At 40.4% G+C, this 22500-nt stretch overlaps 1 protein-coding gene and 1 pseudogene across 1 annotated transcript in view; one reads left to right on the top strand and one right to left on the bottom strand.

Moving 5' to 3' along the window:
- LOC137982867 (transmembrane and coiled-coil domain-containing protein 3-like) overlaps nt 1-22500 on the top strand; it is a 24562-nt gene that overhangs the window by 1107 nt on the left and 955 nt on the right. Inside the window, exons 1-10 of the mRNA XM_068830032.1 lie at nt 1-11; nt 3165-3257; nt 3513-3702; nt 9452-9643; nt 13060-13165; nt 13465-13537; nt 14481-14570; nt 15055-15115; nt 22051-22130; nt 22350-22496. The exon at nt 1-11 is cut by the window's left edge and continues 1107 nt beyond it. Of these exons, the coding sequence (XP_068686133.1) occupies nt 1-11; nt 3165-3257; nt 3513-3702; nt 9452-9643; nt 13060-13165; nt 13465-13537; nt 14481-14570; nt 15055-15115; nt 22051-22130; nt 22350-22496 (1043 nt within the window). The remainder of the gene's footprint in view (nt 12-3164; nt 3258-3512; nt 3703-9451; nt 9644-13059; nt 13166-13464; nt 13538-14480; nt 14571-15054; nt 15116-22050; nt 22131-22349; nt 22497-22500) is intronic.
- On the bottom strand, nt 18381-20719 carry LOC137983456 (uncharacterized; annotated as a pseudogene).

Here is a 22500-nt window from a genome sequence, read left to right as displayed (position 1 = left end):
ATATTATTAAGGTAAGATTAAGATATAGACAATGTACTACAGTAACTTCTCACACACTGCTGGGAGCCATGCCCAGCTGAACCACACAGCCTGACCTTTATTAACATAACAACATAATTGTCTTACATTGACGCAAAAAAGTGGCTAGAGAATAACTTCATCTCAACTGAACGCATTCTACAAGTACTACACGGGTTGGTGGGCAGGACATGTCAGGTAATGGCAGATGGCAAAACAAAAACTGAAACCATGCGCAAGCCATGTGGGCTGAAACCCCCCGCACACCTGTACCTAGACTCCCAGCCGTGTGTGAGAAAAACGTTTTCCACTTCTTTCGTTCCTCAGCCAGCGGAAAACCTCACTTCTCACACTCCGCTGGGAGCCATGCCAGGCCGAAGCACACAAATATACAATGCAAAGAGCACAGAATAGAGGAAAAATCAACTCATAACATACTTTCTACACGCACAAAAAACTATTTCGAAGGCAAAAGTGGACATGTAATGATCAAAATAATATTGAGTTTCTTGACTGGTCTAGTAACTAAGCATGAAAAAACAAATTGTTGGCATAAACAACAGAGAATCAAAGGCAATGTCAATGTAGAAGTGCGTCTAAGGACTCATTATTTATGTAAATTAAAAACAATGCCAAAGTCCATCCTAAATTGACTTTGTAACAAGTAGAAGCGAGTCTAAAGATTCCTTTACGTAATTGTTCCGAGCCTTCTCACTTCTTCAACCTCCATGTCTCTGGAAGAGTCGTCTGGGACACCAAGGACTGCTGCCGCAGTAGCTCCTCCTGAACACAGGCTATGGATTCCAAAGGTAGTAGGATCCAGACCTTCCTTGCCAAGCTCCTTCTTGATCAGTTCCTTTGCCTGACTGTAAGACATAGCCTCTTTCTGCAGACGAACTCGGACCTCTCTTGGTATGCAACACAGTTCGAAATAACAGAGAGCCTTTGGAATGGTTTGCAATTCTCAAGAATTTCTCAATGATTTTGACTGAGCAAGAGGGTGTATTGCAACGGGCTACAAAAACCCATGATTGTTCGCGGAACTGATCATTCTTCCGTTTTTCCAGAAAAATAGCTACATGGGAATCAGCAAAATAAAAACTGTCTACTGACAAATGGTGCAAGTCATCCCATCGAAGAAAAACAAGGAAACCCAGGGGAAACAAGGCTGCCAGCTGGTGACTGATCACCTTCCACACCAGAACAGAAGACAATGGCTCCTTATGTTCATCTGGTCTGGTAAGAATTTGCCTGGCAGCATCAACTACTTGCTTCACTACTGGATACTCGCTGAGCTCCTGATAGCCACTCTTTTTATGAACCCAACTCACACCATACTCTGCAGAATTCACTGAAGACACTGACCCCATCTGCTGAATGAGAGATACAACATACAGCACAAAGACCACAAAATCTGCTGGCAAAAAAGCAGCATCGTGACAACAGGCCCATGATTTATAAGCTCGCAGATAAGTTGCAACTGTTGTAGCAGCGCGATCATGAACCTATACAGCTGGTAACACCTTTGCTGGCTGTCGCAATTCCAGATGGTCAAAACGATCTGCATGAAATTCAACTGGGAAGATGACCTCCTCCACCATGGGTTGTACAACTGTAACACAATCATAAATGCCATAAGAGCAGGGACAAATCCAGTAAGCACATATACCATAAAAGAGAAGATCCACATGCATGTACACACACTAAAACTTGGGTCCATAACAGAAACATTAAGGAAACCATAACAGCTTGGAGCCATAACCGTCTTCAGGAGCCATAACAGCTGGGTAAAAACAAACAGGTGCCCATAATAAGCTTGTAACTCAAACAATAGCAAACATGATGATGCTCATGGCACATGGAAATAGCGAGGTTATTATCTTTCTGCCAGTAATTATTAGTTACCGTAACAAGTCAAATTTGAAGAACCAGTTACCTAGTTGGAAGAAATCAGCTGCTGTATGTATGTCTTTGTACTTGAATTTACATGAGCGGAGATGTTGACTGACATAACGTAAATCCACAATACGCCTAAATTTCCCTGAACTGTGAAAAAACTTCACCTCAGGTAATTCAACAGACTGCAAACAATAACCTTCACGAATAACTCTCAGCAACCAATTACTTGCACCGATATTCTGCCAGATAGCAATTTTCTCTCGCAATCAACCTTTGACAACAACACAACTACGTTTAACGCCAACAAATAAATCCTCTCTGATTATATCATAAGAGGAGTCACTTACAGAACCATCGTGCAGCAGAGAACAGTGGCTGCTCTGGACATCAGGAATTCACTGGCGTGTTTGTTGATAGGTTCCTGTGGACTGTCCAACAGCTCCAAGCGGCCATGCAATATTCCATTTATTATGTAAACACCAATGAAATACTAAATCTTTTCTCGAAAGGCACAATTTTTTTTCCTTTGGGGAGTAGGGTACGGCTACACATAGGCTAATGTAACCATAGCATCAGTGATCTTTTCACATGTGAAGATAACATGTTTGCGTAAAAGCTCACATGGTATTTCATTGGTGTTTGTATAATAAATAGAGGATATTACATGTTCGGGGGGGATACAAATTTTATCTTTGAGTGCTGAAAGTATCTCTCACGAGTGAAGCAAACAAGTGAGAGATACTTTCAGCACAAGAAGATAAAATTGGTATACCCAAGCGGCCATGTAATGCTCTGTTTATTATATAGATATTGGTGAAATGTCTGGATTTAAAACAACTTGTTTTACTCAAACTAAAACCTACACATGGATACAAACTTTGTCTGTTAGTGCTAATAATATCTCTCACAAGTGAGCACAGCAGATGAGTGTGAGTGAGTGAGAGATGCTATCAACACAAGAAGATAACCTTCGTATCCCCAAGTGGCTATGTAATTTATTACCAATATATAGATACTGATGAAATGTCCATGTCTTAGTAGCTCATCAGTGTCTTTAATAGAAATAATAAAAGAAGAGGAACATCAAAATAAACCACATTCGGAAAATCTTCAGGTAAAAAAAAAAATTGAAACAGTGGGATACCACAGTTGTTTTCACAAATAGAGTAACTGCGCTTTCTTGCAAATTATGTGTTGCTGTTCGCTACTTCACAAGTTTATTAATTTTCATGTTGCTGCTTTCATAGACAGTTGTCCAGGTGGAGACCTTGGGGGAATTTGGAGTGTTCTTTATCCTTTTTTCTGTTGGCTTGGAGTTCTCACCCGACCGAATAAAAAAGGTAATACTGTTTTAAATCATGTGTATTTTATATGAGAGTTCATGTTCTGGTTATATAATTTATTCAGTTCCTGAAAATAGGAAACAATGGCAATCCATTGAACGTGCCTTTGTACCAGCTGCTAAAAATTTTAATACAATGTATTGTAAGCAGCACCTTTTGTTTGGGGTTACTGAATCATGCAAGGTGCCAGCTTTGTTTCACCCTTATCTTTCAAAGGCAGTTGTAACGTTGGTTTTGTTTTTCTCTTTGTAGGTATGGAAAGTTGCTGTTGGTGGAAGTTCACTGATTATGGTTCTCATGATTGCTTTTGGCATATTGTGGGGGATGTTTTTTGGAATATTGCCGCGCCAGAGTGCATTTGTGGCAGCTTGTCTGTCACTTTCAAGTACACCTCTTGTAGCCAAATTTGTGGAAAGCAAAAATAGGGATTGCCCTTCCAAAGGTAATTTTCTCTAAAGAATGGTAACCTACAGATAATAATATTATGGTTGCAGAGCAGTTATTGGCAGTGTGACAAAGGCTGGAATGTTTATTACATGTATATTGGTCATAATATGACCTACAGTCTTTGACAAAATTCCTTGGAACAGTACACAACTATACAGATCTGAAGCTTTCGCAGCTTACTCCCACCTCACACTGTTGTGTAAACGAGATTTTCTGAGCCCATTTACCAAAACAACATTGTGGGAGGGCAAGGTATTGTAAAGTGTTTCAACAATTTTGTCAAGACTGTATTTTTGAGGAATTTCACTTATGAAGAGGATTGGCAGGAAAAATACTGCATTTCAGGAGAAGGAAACCCTTGATTTCTGGCGGCCTAGAGTGAGATGTTGTGCCATATTTGGGATGAATTTGGCAATAAATGGAAACATACATCATCCCAGGTTTGTTTGAATTTGGTTGGTTGTTTCTCGTTCAAAAAAAAAGCCATTTCATAGAAGGCTGACTATAGCTGAGCAAGTTCTGCTTTGGAATGACCTTAACCAGGATGAATTTGCAGAGGCCGTTCAAGTTTTATTGCGTGAAGGAAAATATTGCAATATCTTGTTAATGGGAGTTGCTAGTTGTGGCTAGTTGTGTTTATAAATCCTTTAAACTCTGTTTTCGAACGTTTTGTAATCCTGGTACGACCATGGTCGCTTTGGTTGGTACTGTTAGTACTGACAGTGATGAAGTTTTTTTCTTAAATGTCGTTCGTTGGTTTCCCTAAATTAATGCATGGCACGATTGTTCACTTCTCTGGAAGGCCACAAAGTTCATTAACCTGCACTCAAGACATGTATCTCAAGGGATGTTGACTTTTCACCCGATTCTCCAATATTTTCATTGTTAGACACTTACTTTCTTATTAATTTGCCCTTTGCGCAACCAGTTTTGTTTCTTTGGTTGCCCATGGTTTTTTTCATTGCCCATTAAATCTCAAAGGAGGTGTAAAATGGGTTTGACAGACCAGCGCGACTCCTGCTGTGTGTCCATGGTATTGTATTACCTTCACAGTTTTGCTTTGACAAGCATACGTATCTTTAAGCGATTTACCTTTTCTGTAAGAGATCAAGGGAGATTCCTTTTAATGAATAACTCTCTGAGATTAGGCTGGTTTTGAATGAAATGCCATTTGTCCGATAGTATGTTCTTTAAGCCTCTCAAAGCTGGTTGAAATTGCGTGACAAAAGGTAGAATTTCTAATATCAAAGTACAACGTATTATAGCTTATTTGGCTGCGGGAAAACTGCGTTTCATTATAATAAACATTCTTTTTGTGTGGTGAAAGATGTCGGCTGCAAACATGTTCCTTATTCCAATCTGTTTCAAGGTGTTTGCCAATATATTTGTAACAGAAAAATAAATGGCAGCAAAGAGATGTAACATTGTTATTTTTTTTATCGTGTTTGCAGTGACTATGTCATATTACTAGTCACTTTCATCGTTGCAAATCAGGTCATTCCACAAAATGTTAGTTGAACAAAAATTCTTATCGCCCGATTGGGCAAGTCTTAGAGTTGTTTTACTTGCCCACGGATATATTTCGCTTGCCCCCGGCAATTTCACAAGCGTTAGTGTTGAACACTGATTTTGCACCAGCAAGGAAGAGTTCACCTTTGTTAGACCAGTGGGAAACTGAAATAACGCCCATTTGTTGGTCGAAAGTCTTTTCATTCATTTCATGCAGGGCAAATTCCTTGAAAAGAACAACAGTGTATTTCCCCATGTTCCTGTTTTATTTGGTCTTGATCTTCTGACAGAGTTTATTAACTTTCTGTCTCTCTGATCTACGATTTTATCCTGCTCAGATCTCTCTACATCTGGCTGAATGTGATCAAATTTGATCCTGACAATAATAATATTATTGCTCTCCTCATTGATTTATAAGGTGTAATTCCGGTGGCTGGATGTGGTGTTGATCTATATGCAGTCAGCATTTCATGTATTGTATTTCATCTTTCCAAACGGAGTTTCCCTTGCAGGTGTGCGATCTGTTCAGTTTTATTCAGTGTTTGCATAAATCTTTCAACGGCTCTGTTTACTCTTGAGTGGAGTGGTGTGATCTTATGGTGTTCAAATCCTTCCTGAAGAGCAAACATGTTCAAATTGAATTGAGTTCCATTGTTGGTCTCTATTTTCTTTGGTGTGCCATAGGTTGTAAATACATTCTGTCTTGAGGCAGTGTGGCCCAGTGGTTAGGGCGCTTGCCTTGAGATCCGGAGTTCACGGGTTCAAGACCTGCTCTGACCACTCATTGAATTTGATCCTGGTAGTCCCTGGTTCATCTTCTCAGCTGCACTTGTAAATAGCCAACTGGTTTGCCTCCGGTTGTTGTTCTGCTGTGTTGTTTTGTTGTGTTTCATTGGCCCTGAAAAGCCCCTATGGGGAACGGTCAATTAAGTATGTATTGTATTACTATTGTATTCTTCAGTTTCTCCTTGTTGACCTCGAAATTTGTCAATGGTACAAGTTCTGCCACAGGGTATCTGGTTCTTTTGTCTATCAACACAAGGTTGTAATGACCATCTGGATATGGTCCCCCATTGTCCAAAGATACTGTATCCCAGGGGTGGCAGGGAATGTTTGTTGTCTTGATGGGTTCTTCTCTCTTCTCTTTTGTTGCTAACTGACACCTGTAACATTGGCTAGTGGATGTATCAATCATACTCTTCATCAGAGAAAACCAATATTTCTCTCTCAAGCTAAGAGTTGCTTAGTCTTTGTTCTTCTAAAGTGTACAAGCCTGACAACTTTTTTTTGCAGAATTGCTGGAAGTACTATAGATGCATTGTCCTCTGAAGATTAGTCCCTCTGCTATAGATAGTTCATTTTTCACTTGAAGGTAGAGTTCCAGGTCTTTGTCACTTTAGTATTTCTCCCAATCTCTCTTTGCAATCCTCTTTTGCTTGTCTCCTCGTGTTTTCGTCTTTCAGGGTTTCTTCTCTAATTTTATCATACAGCATGTTCCAAATGGAGGTCCATTTCACAATCTTCTCAGTGCTGTCACAGTCCTGTTTCAGGTAGCTGGTGTCTGGAGAGATACCAGTCTAAAGAATCGGCTTCATCTTTTCCTGGTTTGTATATCATAATCAAAATCTTGCATCTCGGTAACCCATTTTTCCATTCTCAGTGGAATCTTAACCTTCACTTTATTGAATATGAGTAACAGTGGCTTGTGTGCTGTGACAATGCAGAATTTTGCTGCCCCTAGCAGATAGACTTTTAGTCGCTCTTTTGCCCACTTGATGGCTAGTGCATCCTTTTCAGTCTGGCTGTACCTCTTTTCAGTTTCAGTACGGCTGATGAAGCATACTAGTTGGATGCCTTTGTCTGTCTTTTGGAGCAGAGCTGTTGATAGACCTTGGTCCAAGCTTGCCTCTGTGCGCCAGATTGTAGTTCTGGGTGGGTTGAAGGATGCCATCGTCTTATTGTCTGAAATGCTGTCTTGTGTCTTTCTGAATACCTTCTCTTCATTTTTCATTTCATTTCATTTATTTATTCGCCATAAGGGGTACAAGAGAGAGAAGCAAAAAAAAAAGTCTTACTGTTTACAATCTCATGGCGAGGAAGCCCAAAAGAAGCCAGCAGGCTTATAGAGAATGGGCTCCCTCAGATAAATAAATAGAACAGAATTTTAATTTTATGAGGAAAATGGCAGAGCTACTGTAAAAATCTTATGATAAATTAGATAGTCATATTGATCATAATTAGGTTAAAAAACAGAAAAAAAAAAAAAAAAAAAAAAAAGATATATATATATATATATAAAATATATATTTTAATAAATATTTAAGATAAGAGGAAAGCTTTCAGCTTACGGCAAAACGAAGCGGCACTTGTTGCATTACGAATTTCAGAACTCAGAGAATTAAAAAATTTAGGACCTTGGAAACTAACCCTCTTTAACCCATATGAATTTTGTTTCCTCCCGGGTAAGCTGGTAAAGTGGTGCTGCTATGGCTGCATAGTTGCTGATATAGTTGTCCAGGTAGCCTACCATTCCAAGAAAATTGCAAACTGTTTCTTTGTCCTCTGGTTGTCTGCATTCCTTGATTGCTCTCAATTTGTCTGGTGACAGTTTGAATCCCTCTTTGGTGAAGACATGTCCAAAGAACTCTATCTGCTTTGTGGCGAACTGGCATTTCTCTCTGTTAAAAGTCACCCCATGATCTCTTACTTGCTGAAGGACGGTTTTCAATACTTCTTTGTGTTCTGCTTTTGTGTTCTGCTTTGGTTTCAAAATATGCCGTTTCTTCTTCAAAGTCGGCAAGCCATTCTTGCCAATTGCTGTGCTAAATTCTAAGGGATTATTTGGAATTTTGAATGCACTAGTACACAGGGTACTATGGTAGATACTCAAATTTCTGCTGGGTCACTTGCAGTAGAAGTTCCTTGTGTTGACATAATTTTCCCTTAGCATGAGGTTGATGGGGTGATGTACTGTATGCTGTTTGCCATGATTTTCTTTCTCTCTTCTTGTCTCACTTGAATCTTCTTGAATGCTAGCTTTCCTTCTGTACTATTGGTTCTCTTTTATCTTCTTTGTGGTTTTTGCTTCTTGCCGCGTGTCATCCCATCCTTGTCACCAATGTAATAACCCAACCACAGTCACAACACCATCTTGTATAGAAGTGTATTTAACGTAAATAACATTGTGACACAAGAATAGGTAGGTATGCAACGCGTGGGAAAGCTTTGTTGATATTACATTGGTGTCTTAAGGTCTCGGTAAAGGAAAATGAGGTGTCCGCGGAAAAATGAAATTTTCATGCCGCTATTTTTTGTATACTTAGGGTCAAACTAATAGATTGAATTATTTAAATAAAGTTATTTTTTGGTATTTGATATTCCCTTTTAGTTTTGAAGCCTCAAACTCAGAATGAACGAGTGTGCTGCAGAAGCTCCTGCCCCTTCACTTTATTGCAAAATAACCGCACTTTGTTTTAATGTCACTTTGTCGCAGATGAATGCACTCCAATACCATGTGAGGAATTTTTGATCTGTTAGGAATTGAAGGAAATACACCAAAGTTGAAACTCTCATCTCATACCTGATTTGGGCCGAAAAAGTGCCACAAATTCAGTCTCCGAAGACAAACAAAAAATTCCTCACACGGTATTTGGGGTAGTCTAATCGTCCATTAGAACTTAGAATTTGGAAGCAATATCTTAAAACCTGTTGGGACAGGAGGTCCGAGAAGTTGTAATTTTGGCGTCAAAATAGACCCCTAGAAAATAGAGCTTGAATATTTTGCATGCATTTCACAGTCTGCAGAATAACTCTGTCCCATACTTGAAGGCCAGTTATGCTGAGCCAATCAGCGCTCGGGCATGTGCTAAGGTAGCAGATCGCATGTGAAGGCTGTCAATTGACACCCAATCATTTGACGTGTGACTGATGTGATATGTGAATCATTTCTCGAGCACAGATACTGGCGGCGAAAAAACGAAAAACTATTTTAAAATTAATTTTTCAGAATTTCAACATCAGAATTTTTAACAGTTGGGCAACAGGCTGAATGTACTTTATTTTCTGTTATAATTTGATGACATAACCAAGGTGCATGTTACCCTCAACGGAGAGAACAGTGTGGTGCGACAGAACAAAACTTCATAGTTCCAAGTAATAATAATTATTACTGTTTGTTGGATCTGAATACGTTACCAGCCAACAAATTAATTTATGGTGTCTTTATTTGTAAACAGAACACACCAATGGCAATGGGGACTACACCAGTTCTCTGTTAGGAATTCTTGTTATGCAAGATGTTCATTTAGGTCTGTTGGTTGCTCTTCTTCCTGGTCTTGCTGGGCGAAGGAATGTGGCGCAGGCCAAAGGAAATAGCGCTAGTATGGTTCATGGTATTCTGAATGGACTTGACAGTGCAGCTTATTCAGGTATTTTGATCATTTTCTTTAATCAGAAGCACGTGACCTTGAAGCATGGAACTTACAACTCTTTTCCTTGGAACAAAGCTGGGGATTTTAGGACACCAATTTTATGCTCAAATATGGACAAACATAAGATTGAAGCTGCATTTGTCGGAAAATGCACAAGCGACTTTACATCCAATAAGGAAATTTCTAAACTCAAAAACCCCAGCTCTAAATGAGAGTTAAACGCTTCAAGGTCATCATGAGCTTCTGCTTTAATTTTACAATAATTAAAATAATGCCGATTACACGACTGTCTATTCTGTAAAACCGCTGCCTGATAATACATTTTATCCTGATTGTGGGTGTATGCCCACAGCAGAGTGATTGGAGCATTCTCCATTCAGCAATTTATGCCAGGCTCATTTACCAATTGTAAGTCTGTAAGATGAGTTTGTTTGGTCTTTGCCATTCTCTGAGACATTTTTTACAGGTAATCTAGTTTTTTCCTTTGCTATGATTACTTTGTTATTTTCTTTCATTGCATTTTCTTTGCTCCCAATCATGTTAATGAGCCGTAGCCCGACAATTCAATAGTAACACCTTCATTTTGGCAAAATCAAGTCTTTTAATGTATGATTTTGTAATAATCAAACCAAATGAATTTAATACTGGCCCAAGGATTGCTATAATCAAACAATAAAATAGGGAAAATGAAATTTTGAGGACTTTCAAAAAAATCACTCATGCTCACAAATCACCAAATGTCCAAGCAAGCTCAGGCAATATCTTACTTAATAATACTCAACAGAAATTACTCCATTGCTCTGTTTCCATAGCAACTACTGCACTTAATAAATGTATTTATGCATTGAATGAAGGGGTAGTTTCTAAAGAAACTGTGGTGCTGCGTCGGTGGGGAAGTAGTATACAAAAATTTGGTTTTATCAACGGAGTTGATAATGTAAAGTTGCCACCGTACAGAGATTCTAAAAGCTGACGTTTCGAGCGTTAGCCCTTCGTCAGAGCGAATCGAGGGATTATGGGTTACGTGTAGTTTTTATAGTAGAGTAGGAGCTACGCTATTGGTGGTAACATGGCAACGTGAAAAATAGGAATATATTAGTTAAATGAAAAGCGTTCGTTAATACCGTGAGGATTAAGGGTGCCGATTTGAAAGATGAATTTTTGTTCCAGATTCTTGCGGCTTTCCGTCGTACCTAGATGTAGGGAAAGGCCGCAGATAGCCATGTGTTTTTTGGAGTGGTTAGGCAGATTAAAATGGCGAGCGACTGGCTTGGATGCATCCTTGTCATTCTTCTCAACATCGCGAAGGTGTTCGCGGAATCGGTCACCTAGTCGTCTACCTGTCAAATCGTCAAATCGTCAAATCGTCAAATCTTTGCCATCATACATTAAAGACAGTACACACGCACTACAAATTTTCCGCGATTTCAATTTCTCCGGCCAAGACAAACTTATTTTCACCATGGACATTACATCTCTATACACAGTCATTCCTAATAGCGAAGGTCTTCAAGCACTTAAACACTTTTTCGATCAACGCACTGTCAAAGAACCTAGCTCGGAAACGCTCCTCCGCCTTGCCGAACTAGTTTTAACGCTTAACTGTTTTTCATTCGCCGGCAACTGTTACAAACAAATTAATGGTGTAGCGATGGGCACAAGAATGGGACCTAGCTATGCCAATCTTTTTGTAGGATATGTTGAACACCAATTTTTTAGTCAGTACAACGGCCCCAAACCTGAACTCTACGGCCGTTACATCGACGACTGCATCGGCGCTATTTCATCCAGCAGAGAAGAACTCGATCAATTTATAACCTCCGTCAACTCTTTTCATCCGGCTCTTAAATATACCTGGGAATTTCGGAAACTTCATTGGCTTTTCTAGATATCAACGTTTCTATTAGGGGCAACGTGCTATGTACTAGTGTGCACTACAAACCTACTGATTCACACAGTTATTTGTTGTATTCATCGTCACATCCATCACATGTCAAGAACTCCATCCCTTATTCTCAATTTCTTAGACTTCGACGTCTATGTAGTAATGACTCCGATTTTTCCAGCAAATCAGAGGAGATGTGCCAGTTCTTCGAAAAACGTGGCTATCCTGTCTCTGTGGTCAAAGCGGGCCATCATCGCACCCAACAATTTGATCGACAGTCATCACTACAAACGTCACAAAAAGATAAGAATGACAGAATTCCATTCACCCTCACTTTCCATCCTCATAATCACGCAGTCAAAAGCATCATTCTTAGTAATTTTAAATTACTCCAAAATGATCCCGAGACTGGTAGAATCTTTTCGCAACCTCCACTTATTTCATTCAAACGCGACAAAAACGTAGGCAACTTTTTAGTTAGAAGCGCGCTCAAAACTAACGAGCAACCCGGCACTTTCAAATGCGCGCGCTCACGATGCAAAACTTGTCTTTTCATTGTTAACACTAGCAAGATATCGGGACCTAAGCGATCTGTTAAGATCACCGATCGTTTCACATGTACCTCCGCAAATGTCATTTATTGCATAACCTGCACGTTATGCAATAAATTATACATTGGTGAGACAGGTAGACGACTAGGTGACCGATTCCGCGAACACCTTCGCGATGTTGAGAAGAATGACAAGGATGCATCCAAGCCAGTCGCTCGCCATTTTAATCTGCCTAACCACTCCAAAAAACACATGGCTATCTGCGGCCTTTCCCTACATCTAGGTACGACGGAAAGCCGCAAGAATCTGGAACAAAAATTCATCTTTCAAATCGGCACCCTTAATCCTCACAGTATTAACGAACGCTTTTCATTTAACTAATATATTCCTATTTTTCACGTTGCCATGTTACCACCAATAGCGTAGCTCCTACTCTACTATAAAAACTACACGTAACCCATAATCCCTTGATTCGCTCTGACGAAGGGCTAACGCTCGAAACGTCAGCTTTTAGAATCTCTGTACGGTGGCAAATTTACATTATCAACTCCGTTGATAAAACCAAATTTTTATTTATGCATTGGTCACATTCTCGTCCCCAGATGCCGTGATTCTTTCAGTCACCAAAGAATAACGACCTCTGGCTGGTTCCGAACCAGGAAGTCCACAAATCACAGGCTTTTGGCTCATCTGCGCAATCTCAGAAATTTGAAACCATTATTAGCTGTCAACAGTTAGCAAAATGGACCCCCACAGGGCCTGTGCGTATTTTTGGAACCGGCCAGAGGTTGTTATTCTTGGTGCTGACTGAAAGAATCACAACCTCATTTGCCATTGACCAATCAGAAATGCAATATTCCACTACTATTGAGTAATAAATTAAGTAACTCCTTGCTTTGGTCATGTCAAATACCTGCCGGCGTGTAGTGTCTTTATCAGTGTGGAATTAACATGCATGCTCTATCTTTTTTCTTCAGATGAGCTTACAAGCACTTTGTGGATGTTGTGTGAGATTGCACTATCTTTTGGTGGTCTGGTAGCAGTGTGTTTCTTGGTTTCTAAGCTTGTTGGACCACTTTTAAGGTAAATTTCACTGACTTGCCCTTCCATTGTGCATAGCAGTTGATAATATCAAGGGTTATAGCCAAAAACATCATCAATAGTTTTTGCACTTTTTTTTTTTTTTTTGTAATTTTAATTATATTTTCATTATCTGGTGGCAAATCAGAAAAATTGAAGAGTTTGTTTAGTCTCCAGAAGGTCTTCATTTCTATGTCTTGCATCATCTACTACCATGGAGAATGCTATGTTTTACACAATGCCTATTCAAGTTAGTGAGGTTCTGTTTGATTTTTTCCAGTTTATTAATTTGGTTTCTTCAGATTGCTCCAGGACACACAAAGCAAAGAGTTACTTCTTTTGGCAACGGTATCAACTGCTTTTTGTTTGCTAATGGTAAGTTACAAGGGTACCACTAAAAGTATTACAAGTTGTAAAAATAATCCAACTGTGCCTAAAATTATTGTTTCTAAGAAATGAACCCTGTTCCGTTGTTTAAACATTTTGTGTTTAAATTATTTTTTGATAGAAGACTTGTTTATGTACCGTATGGTTTATGTGACTGTGTTGTTAGTATTATTGTTACAGTAGCAAACGTATGTAGGAGAGCAATAAGAAATCAAGGGAAATTAGAAAGCAATATCTTTTCATTGCATGCTGTATTGGATTTGAAAATTTAATGTTTATAAACCTGTTCCGAAGTTCCTTGTTGTTTTGTCAGGGTCTTTATATTACAAAGTTAGAAATCAGTCTCTTGAACATAAACATTGTGGCATCATCTTCTTTTTTCAAAAGAGGAAGTCTTTTAAATGTGAAAGACCTTGTCCTTATTGGACTCTGTGCTGTCTGCTACTGGTATGCCGACAACACTACTCAGCATTTACCACGTACATGTATGTTAGGGAAGACTTGGAAACACTGTTTCCAAGTCAGGCCCTTGCACATCTCTAACACCTTGAGATCTTAGAAGCATGTTCCCATGATAATGTTGTTGCATCATTATCAATCACACCTCTTCACAGTTCTCTGTAAACATCAAAGTAGTGTTGTACATACATTCGGGAAAAGCAACTATCAAAGTTAAGGTCAAACACTTGAATTTAGCACTTCATTTAATTTTTTCATGAGGTTTGTTACAAATGTCCTTAATTCCTTTAATTATCATGGGAAATCCTTTACTATTCATTTAACAACACTCTATCTTTTATTCACTCTGAAGATAGCAGGCATATCTGCCAAAACATAATTATCTGTAGAACTGCTATTATTATCCAGACCGTAATTCAGAAATCATTCTGAGAACCTTCGGTTGCAACATGTTTTTCTTTTTTCTTTGCAGCTGTCAGAACATTTAGGGATATCTATGGAGCTTGGTTGTTTTATGGCCGGAGTGGTGATAAGTTCAAATGGAGAACATCTTGTCCATAAGGTATGTCGTCCACTTCAAGGTACTTCATAAACAATTTGTCCTTTTTTTCCTCCATCTATTGTTAAGCTGCATTGCCTTCTGTTTTATATTAAGCAGATACTTTTCCCTTGATCCCAGATGTACTTTGTTCCATTTGCTAATTTTGGAATTTCTAGTTCTTTTTAAGTTGGCTCAAGCAGTTTCAACAGTTTGAGAGGGAATGTCTTAGTTTATATTAGAAGGACAAACTCAACAACACTGTCTCGCGTAATGGCAATGTTATGGTACCAATTGAACCAACAATAATAATTTTGAACTAAATGGTAAATTAAATGAATCATATAATTATTGCTTAACAAGATGCACTAATTAATGTGACATAATAGGTCACCATGGCAACAAAAGAGCCATCTTAAATGCCCTTTATTTCTTGACTGATATATTTTTTGTATGACTTGTGTCAAGTTTTTAGAGTAACCTAGTTTCTGTTCTGCTATTTCATCAGGTGAACGATCTTGTTGAACCTTTGCGAGATTTCTTCTCATGTTTGTTCTTTGCATCCATTGGTATGTTCACAAAAGGATTTGAGTTATTAGGAAAGCCAATTCAAAGTAAAACATTTTGAGTTAAGCCTGGTTTTCTCTAGCGACACAAGCACAAGCACAAGCATGAAAGTGCTTGTTTCACCATGAAAGCTCAAGGACAAGTACAAAGATCTTTTTTTTTTTCTTTTTCCTTGCGCTTGGGCTTATGGTTGCGCTTGCTTGGGTCGTGTGAAAACAAATCGCAGCACAAGCACAAGGAAATTTTTTGCGTCTGGCCAATTAAAGCACTCGTTCCAGATTCTCTGTGTCTTAGCATTTGAACAAAATGGTGATTGCCGTGCTTGATTTTGATGCTTATGTTGACGTTGATTTTCACTAGCATATTTAAAGCTGCTTATGCTTGTGCCTGTGCTTGCATCGCTAGTGAAAACCAGGCTTTAATGTTTTGTTTTAGCAAACGATAGTGGCTTTTATTGGTGCATAAACCATGAAATCAATGCAAAGGGTTAAAAAGGAAGGTGACTGTGTGACTTGCAGGCACTTAAGCAACAAATTTAAGAAAAGCCTCTCGAGGGACATTTTCAAGTTACTTTTGACGGATGAAGACTTTCAAAAGAATATTTACACCAGGCAGAAAAATATTATCTGTTCGAATCTCTTAAGGACGGTGCTTACTAATTCAAAGGTATTTTTGCCCTGATTTATGATTATGCAGGGAAAGGTAGATCTTCCCAAGAGTTATTGAAATCCAAAAAGAAAATTGGGGGTAACCACGCTTTTTTCAAAGATAATTGCAGATTGTACTAGGCTACATAGTAGCTGATGAACTATCAGAATTCTATTAAGGTTGCATGAAGAATTCACTAATTGGTCTGGCCACGATAATAATATAAAACAAAGCGCTTTTAAAGCACTTCCTAAAAGGGAAAGTGTCTGATCCAAATAAGGAGTACGATCCCATAAGGCCATACGGCAATCTAAGTACGTCGGCCATATTGAGCGCTACATAATAAAAAACAATAAGAGCAACCAAACAAATAAAGGAATAAACATGATTTAATGAACTGTTTCCAAGAAGATAACAGTGAATACATCATCACATGATTAACAAACGTCTGTGACATGAAACAGAAAAGTATCAGCGGCCATCTCCTGAATTGCCTGAAAGGGAAATCAGGACAGGAAGGTCTGGGTGAAGCAGTCTTCCTAGAGAGAAGGGAGAGGTATGAATTAGTGAATTCTTCGTGCAACCTTAATAGAATTCTGATTGTTCATCAGCTACTATGTAGCCTGGTACAATCTGCAATTCTATTGCAGGTTGCACTCCGAATTCACTAAATGGTCCATTTAAAGGATGCTCTCACCATTAAGGACTGCTTTGCCAAAAGAATTAGAATATTTGGGGCGGTAGTAGAAACGATTGAATGTTGTTTCCCTTGTCCAATCATCTGTTTGTAAGATGTCCTGGACAGAGACACCTCTGTCCCTGGCAGCTGAGCTGGCTGCTCCTCAAGTTGAATGAGCTTTGAACGTGTCAACATCGCCTCTTTCATTATGTCCTTCAACCACCTCCCAATGGTAGCTGAAGACACAGCTTTATGGGGGCTTGAATGGCTAAAAATATGGTTGGGGCCCATTTCCAACTACTCGCCAGGCTGAAGTTCTTTCCACATAAGAATCCAGGCATGTTACAGGGCACAACGTTTTATTGTGTGGGAATGAAGGGAATAAGAACTCCATAGATTTAGTGGCAGTTCTAGTCTTTGTCAAGGCTGCCAACTGAAAAGGAACCCCTTCAGGGATACATTTCTTAAATCTGAGGTCAATAGCCCAAAGGTCAGATTGTCTAACCCTAACCCTAAAAGCATCGCACATTTCTTTGCAAGAACACTGACTGTGAGATCGCTATCTGAGGGAAGACCCTCCAGATACTTGGTGACTAAACCAACATCCCAAGTCCCAGAGTATTTGGGTTGAGGAGGGCGTAAGTTGAAGACCCCTTTCATAAACTTGCATACCAAAGGTTGTTGGCCTACTGGGCACCCCTCCACTTGAGGTATGGTAGAACTTATTGCAGATCTATAAGTATTCAGGGTTGAATACTGAAGACCTGCTTGAAAAAGGTCTCATAGAAAATCTACAACCTTTGCAATACTTGGCTGAATGGGATTAACTTGTTGTTTATCACACCAGCCCACCCACTTTGACCAGCATGACTTGTACTGATTCTGAGTTGAAGTTCTCCGGGCAGCGAGGACAATGTTTGGAGCCTGTCCTAATAAGCCTTTTGCAAGAAGGTCTTGCCTGATACCCTCCAACCGGCAAGCAAAAGGGTTTTGTTGGTCACCAGTGGGTGTTCCTGACCCAGTGGTCCTATTAAGAGATCTGCGGTCGTGGGAAGGAGAATGGGGGTGGCTACTACCAGTTGGAGGAGTTGGGCATACCATGGCTGTGTTGGCCAAACTGGACATACTAGAGTTATTGTTGCGGCCTCGTGGATTACTTTCGGTAGGCGTTTGGCTACCAAGTTGAATGGTGGGAAGGCATACCCTATCTCCCCTGCCCATGGTTGTATTAGGGCATCGGTTGCCTCTGCCTATGGGTCGGGTTTGTTACTGTAGAACCTGGGAAGCTGGTGATTGGTTCTGCTTGCAAAAAGGTCGATCGTACATCAACCTAGATCCCGCATCATCATCTGAAAGGATTTTTGGTTCAGGTGCCAATCGGAAGAATCGGGTTTGGCGCGTGACTCCCTGTCTGCTATTGTGTTGAGGCGACCCGGAATGTGTTCGGCCCTCAGAGTGATTCGCCGTTGTAGATACCAACCCCAGAGGTGTCTTGCATAATGATCGAGGAGACAACTTTTGGCACCCCCCATTTTGTTGATATCGGCAATAGTTGTTGTATTGTCTATTTGAATCAATACATGGACATTTTGCAGTTCCTTGGTGAATGCTTTCACTGCCAATGATGCTGCTAGTAGCTCTTTGCAATTGATATGAAGACTGGATTCCTCCCTTGTTCATGTTCCCCTCGTGTCTACCCCATTGCACACTGCTCCCCACCCCGAACTGGAGGCATCCGATTGAATCATTAGATGCGGAAGGGAATTCCGAATGGGGCGTCCATTTGCAAGGTGAAGATTGTCTACTACCCACCACCTGAGGTCCTCTAGGGCATGAGGATCCAAAGGTATGCCTAAGTTGTTGACTACCTGGGGGGGGGGGGGGTGTTGCTGTTCTTCAAATGTTGGATCCCCCGATACTGAAGGGGGGCTTGAGGAACTGCAGTTTTGCAGGAAGTTAACTTTCCTATTATATGAGAGAGTTGACTTAGAGAGGCGACTTGACTGCTTACCAAGTGGCAACACTCTTTCCGAATAACAGCAACTTTCTCGTCTGGGAAGAGAAACCTCATGGTTGTGGAGTCCACCATGATTCCCAGGAACTGGATGATCTGTACAGGAACAAATATGGATTTCTCCATGTTGATCAGAAATCCTAAATTCTCTAGAATTGATTTCAGAATCATGATGTCTTTTCTGGCACCCTCTAAGGTGCTGTTCATAATGCACATATCGTCCAGATAAACTATTATCCGGATGCCTATCTTTCTTAGAATCCCTATTACTGTTATTTTGGTGAAGAATGGAAGACAAGTGAATTGGTACGTCCTGCCCTGGAACTAAAAGCGGGTGAATTTCTGAGACCGCCTGTGAAGGGGGACCGAGAAATAAGCGTCCTTCAGGTCGAGTTTGCACATGAAATCCCCTGGTCTCAATAGGTCCGCAACTGCTTTTAAGTCCTCCCCCGTGAAGTAGCAGTATTCCGCATAGTTGTTGAACCTGGAAAGGATCTTCTCCACAAGAAAAAGGTTGCTGTAGAATCCCGCCCAAGGATTGAAAGCAACTTCTATGATCGCCCCTTTTTGTAGGAGGCTTATTATTTCTTCCTGCACTAAGAAAGTCTGTGATGGAGACAGTCCAGGGGGGGAAGGGAGGTTGGTTTGCCGAGGATAGTTTAACAGTTCTATTTCGTAACCCTCTATGGTCTGTAGAACCCATGGGTCTTGTGTAATTATCTGCCAGTTCTGGGCAAAAAACTGCAACCTCCCTGCCACCTTTTGAGGGTGAAGTTCCCTTGGTGGGGCATGAAAATGGAAAATGATATCTACGGCGCTTACCTTGGAACCTGAGCAGGTTTGTTGGGGGCAGTTTGCATTGAAGTTTTGTTCCTGAAATTCTTGTAACGGGATTGATCTGGATAAACCCTTGCCGGTTCCTGTTTTCCCCGGAAGGGAGCCTTCCGAAAAGGCTGGTGCTCATGGGAAGAAAGGTTCCTGGACGTGGTAAAGCCAGACGACGATTTGAATGAATTCGTTCTGGTCTGTTTGTATGGAGGTTTGGGTTTGTTGGGGATTGAGTTCTTTTTGGACTGGACTGCCTTAGATACCTTTTCTACAAGGTCGCCTACAAAGTTAAGCTCAGACACTTTACTTTCCCCAAAAAGGTATGTCTGCATGGGATCAGATTGTTTTGCTAACTGAGTGACATCATTAATGTTGTAAACCCATCTCTTGCCTGCGTTTCTTGTTGACTGAAGCTATTCCATGACCCAATAGTCGAAGGCTCCTAAGAACAAGGTCTATTGCCGACCGCTCGGTTACAGAGCTAGGATCAGATTGAAGGTGCTGGAGTAAAATGCAGAAGGGTCCAGCAGCATCCATGTAATTGCGCATGGTCAGCTGGAGGTTCTGCTCCCATCGCGACTGGCCAAGAGTTTCTTTTCCCCCACCAAGACCAGCCAGTTGTCAAGTTCTGGAACCACCAGCGCTGGTACATCCGGCTTGGGGAATTGCTTACAAATTTCCGAGTCAGGGCTTTTGTCTTCCAACGGAGTTCTGAAGTAAATATCAAGAATGTCCTTAAGTTGCTTACCACATGTCCACAAGGAGTACTTCGAGTTGGGAGAACCTGACAAGGGACTGAGGAAAATCGGTTGAAACTGGTACTTTACCAGCGCCTGCAGATTCCTTTTTAGCGTCCCAAAGAGCTGACTGAAAGGGATCTGGACGATCCTCGACCGAATCGGACTGGTGGCAAGTCGTTCGTTTGGTAGAAAATTCACTGGGAGCGCAAACACTCAAGGCCACATTCGCGGGATTCTGCGAACGCGAGACTGGAAAGCCTCCCAACCTGAGACGAACAGAGCCCAAATCTTCCGGCCCTTTCGCTCCGGTGGGACTGTCGTTAGGCTCAAGAGATTCATGTCGAGAACCTTTTCGAGCCTTCTTTGGCGAGGATGATTCAGCATTATCAGGATTATCTCCACCATGAGATGAACTATGCCGTTTTCGTGCCAAATTTGGAGTCCCGTTGTCCGGGCTGTTTTCACGAACAGCTTCTTCCTGAACTGAACCCGTAGGTTCGTTGAGCGGACTAACGCTCTCAGGTTCTGAATATTCTGAACCTGACGTATCTTGGAAGACTTGGAAGACTCTCTCTATCCAAATGAGAGGTGAACGATAAAAACGGTCTTGCTGTCGCTTTACAAAGCGAAATTTTTTTTTATGTTTAAGGCGAATGGCTGGCCCCCCGGTGGGGTTAGTGCAATGGCCACCAGACATAACGACTAATCAGTCAACGACAAGCGAAATATGGCCGACGTGCTTAGATTGCCGTATGGCCTTATGGGATCGTACTTCTTATTTGGATCAGACACTTCCTTTTTAGGAAGTGCTTCAAAAGCGCTTTGTTTTATATTATTATCGTGGCCAGTACAATTAGTGAATTCGGAGTGCAACCTGCAATAGAATTCATGAACAATATTTGAATAAAGCTCTAAAATACAAGGCAATGTATGGCGTTCTTTCTCACATGATTGAAGCTCGATTATCTGTAAAGAATGCATGGCTACCCCCCAATTTTCTTTTTGGATACCAAGAGACAAGGAAATCGCAATCAGTTAACCAAAACATATGTTCTATGGGGCTTAAATTTGACTTTGCCGAAAATCTCTCTTACCTTCTTAGACTGTTTTATTCTCCCGAACATAAATTTGACCTATACGGGAATCGGGAAACCAAAGCTTTTCGTTGCATGCTCCTCAAGATGAGAAAGAACTTATCAATGTCTTGAAGGAGGGAGACTCAAAACGGGAATCAGTGTTGAGGTCAGGAGGCAGTGCCGGCCAGTGGTTAGGGCGCTTGCCTTTGAGATAGAGGATCTTGGGTTCAAGACTCGTTCTGACCACTCGTTGAATTTGTTCCTGGTAGACCCCGGTTCAACTTCTCAGCTGCACTTGTAAATAGCCAAATGGTTTGCCTCTGGCCAGTTGGGATTCTTAAAGGGAACGTCCACTTCAACAAAAAAAAAAAAACTTTAAATCACGAGAAATAACCGTTACAGTCAAGTCAGTCTAAAGTGTTTTCAAAGAAAGTGTTTGTATCCGAAATAAATAAGTTACAATGGCCTTTTTTTGTTTTCAAATTTCGCGGGCGCCGCCGTCTTGAATAATTGTGACGTGTTACTGTTGCCCCATTGTTATTAGACAAAAGCTCTTTGTGTCAGAACAATAGGGCAACAGTAACACGTCATAATTATTCAAGATGGCAGTGCCCGCGAAATTTGAAAGTAAAAATAAGCGATTTTAAAATCTACTTTTCTTGATATAAACACTGTTTTAAAAACAAATTTCGAACAAATTTGTATGTAAACATAATATCCTTCGGTTTAAAGTTATTCTGTAGTAAGAGTGGAGGTTCCCTTTAACAGTTGTTGTTGAATGTTGTGTTCTGTCGTGATTGTGCTTCATTTTCATTGGCCCTGAAAAGCCCAAGTGGGGAGTGGTCAATTAAGTATGTATGTATGTAAAACAAAACCTTATCGATTGAAGGGTATGGCGTGACAGATTACAGCTGCACTTCTACAGAAAATAATTCTTACCATTGTTTGACAGGTCTTCACGTATTTCCGACTTTTGTGTTGAATGAGTTCCCTCTTGTATTAACACTCACTCTTGGAGTCGTATCTATTAAGGTAATGTGGACACTCCTGTTTTGCGGCTAGTTGAAACTTAAAACTGACACGATTGCCTCGAGAAACCAACAAGATTATTATCATTTTTTTCTATTTTCACTTATTCTCCTCAGTTCCCAATAACTCTCGAAGTGAGTTGGTACACACTGCTGTTGGCTCATGAAAAGGAGTTAGAAATAAAAGAACGAGCTCACGTTTTGTCCTTATTTTTTATTTCAGTTTGTTGTCTCGGTGTTTGTCCTCCGCTTGTTTTTGCGTGAAACGCGAAATACAAAATATATAGTAGCTGCTGGTCTTGCTCAAGTGAGTGAATTTTCGTTTGTACTTGGCAGCAGATCAAGAAGATTTCATCTTATTTCTCGAGAGGTAA

This window comes from Montipora foliosa, chromosome 13 (assembly GCF_036669935.1).
Source record: "Montipora foliosa isolate CH-2021 chromosome 13, ASM3666993v2, whole genome shotgun sequence".
Lineage (NCBI taxonomy): Eukaryota > Metazoa > Cnidaria > Anthozoa > Scleractinia > Acroporidae > Montipora > Montipora foliosa.
Note: the sequence above shows the minus strand (reverse complement) of the source record. Positions and strands in the feature narration are given on the sequence as shown.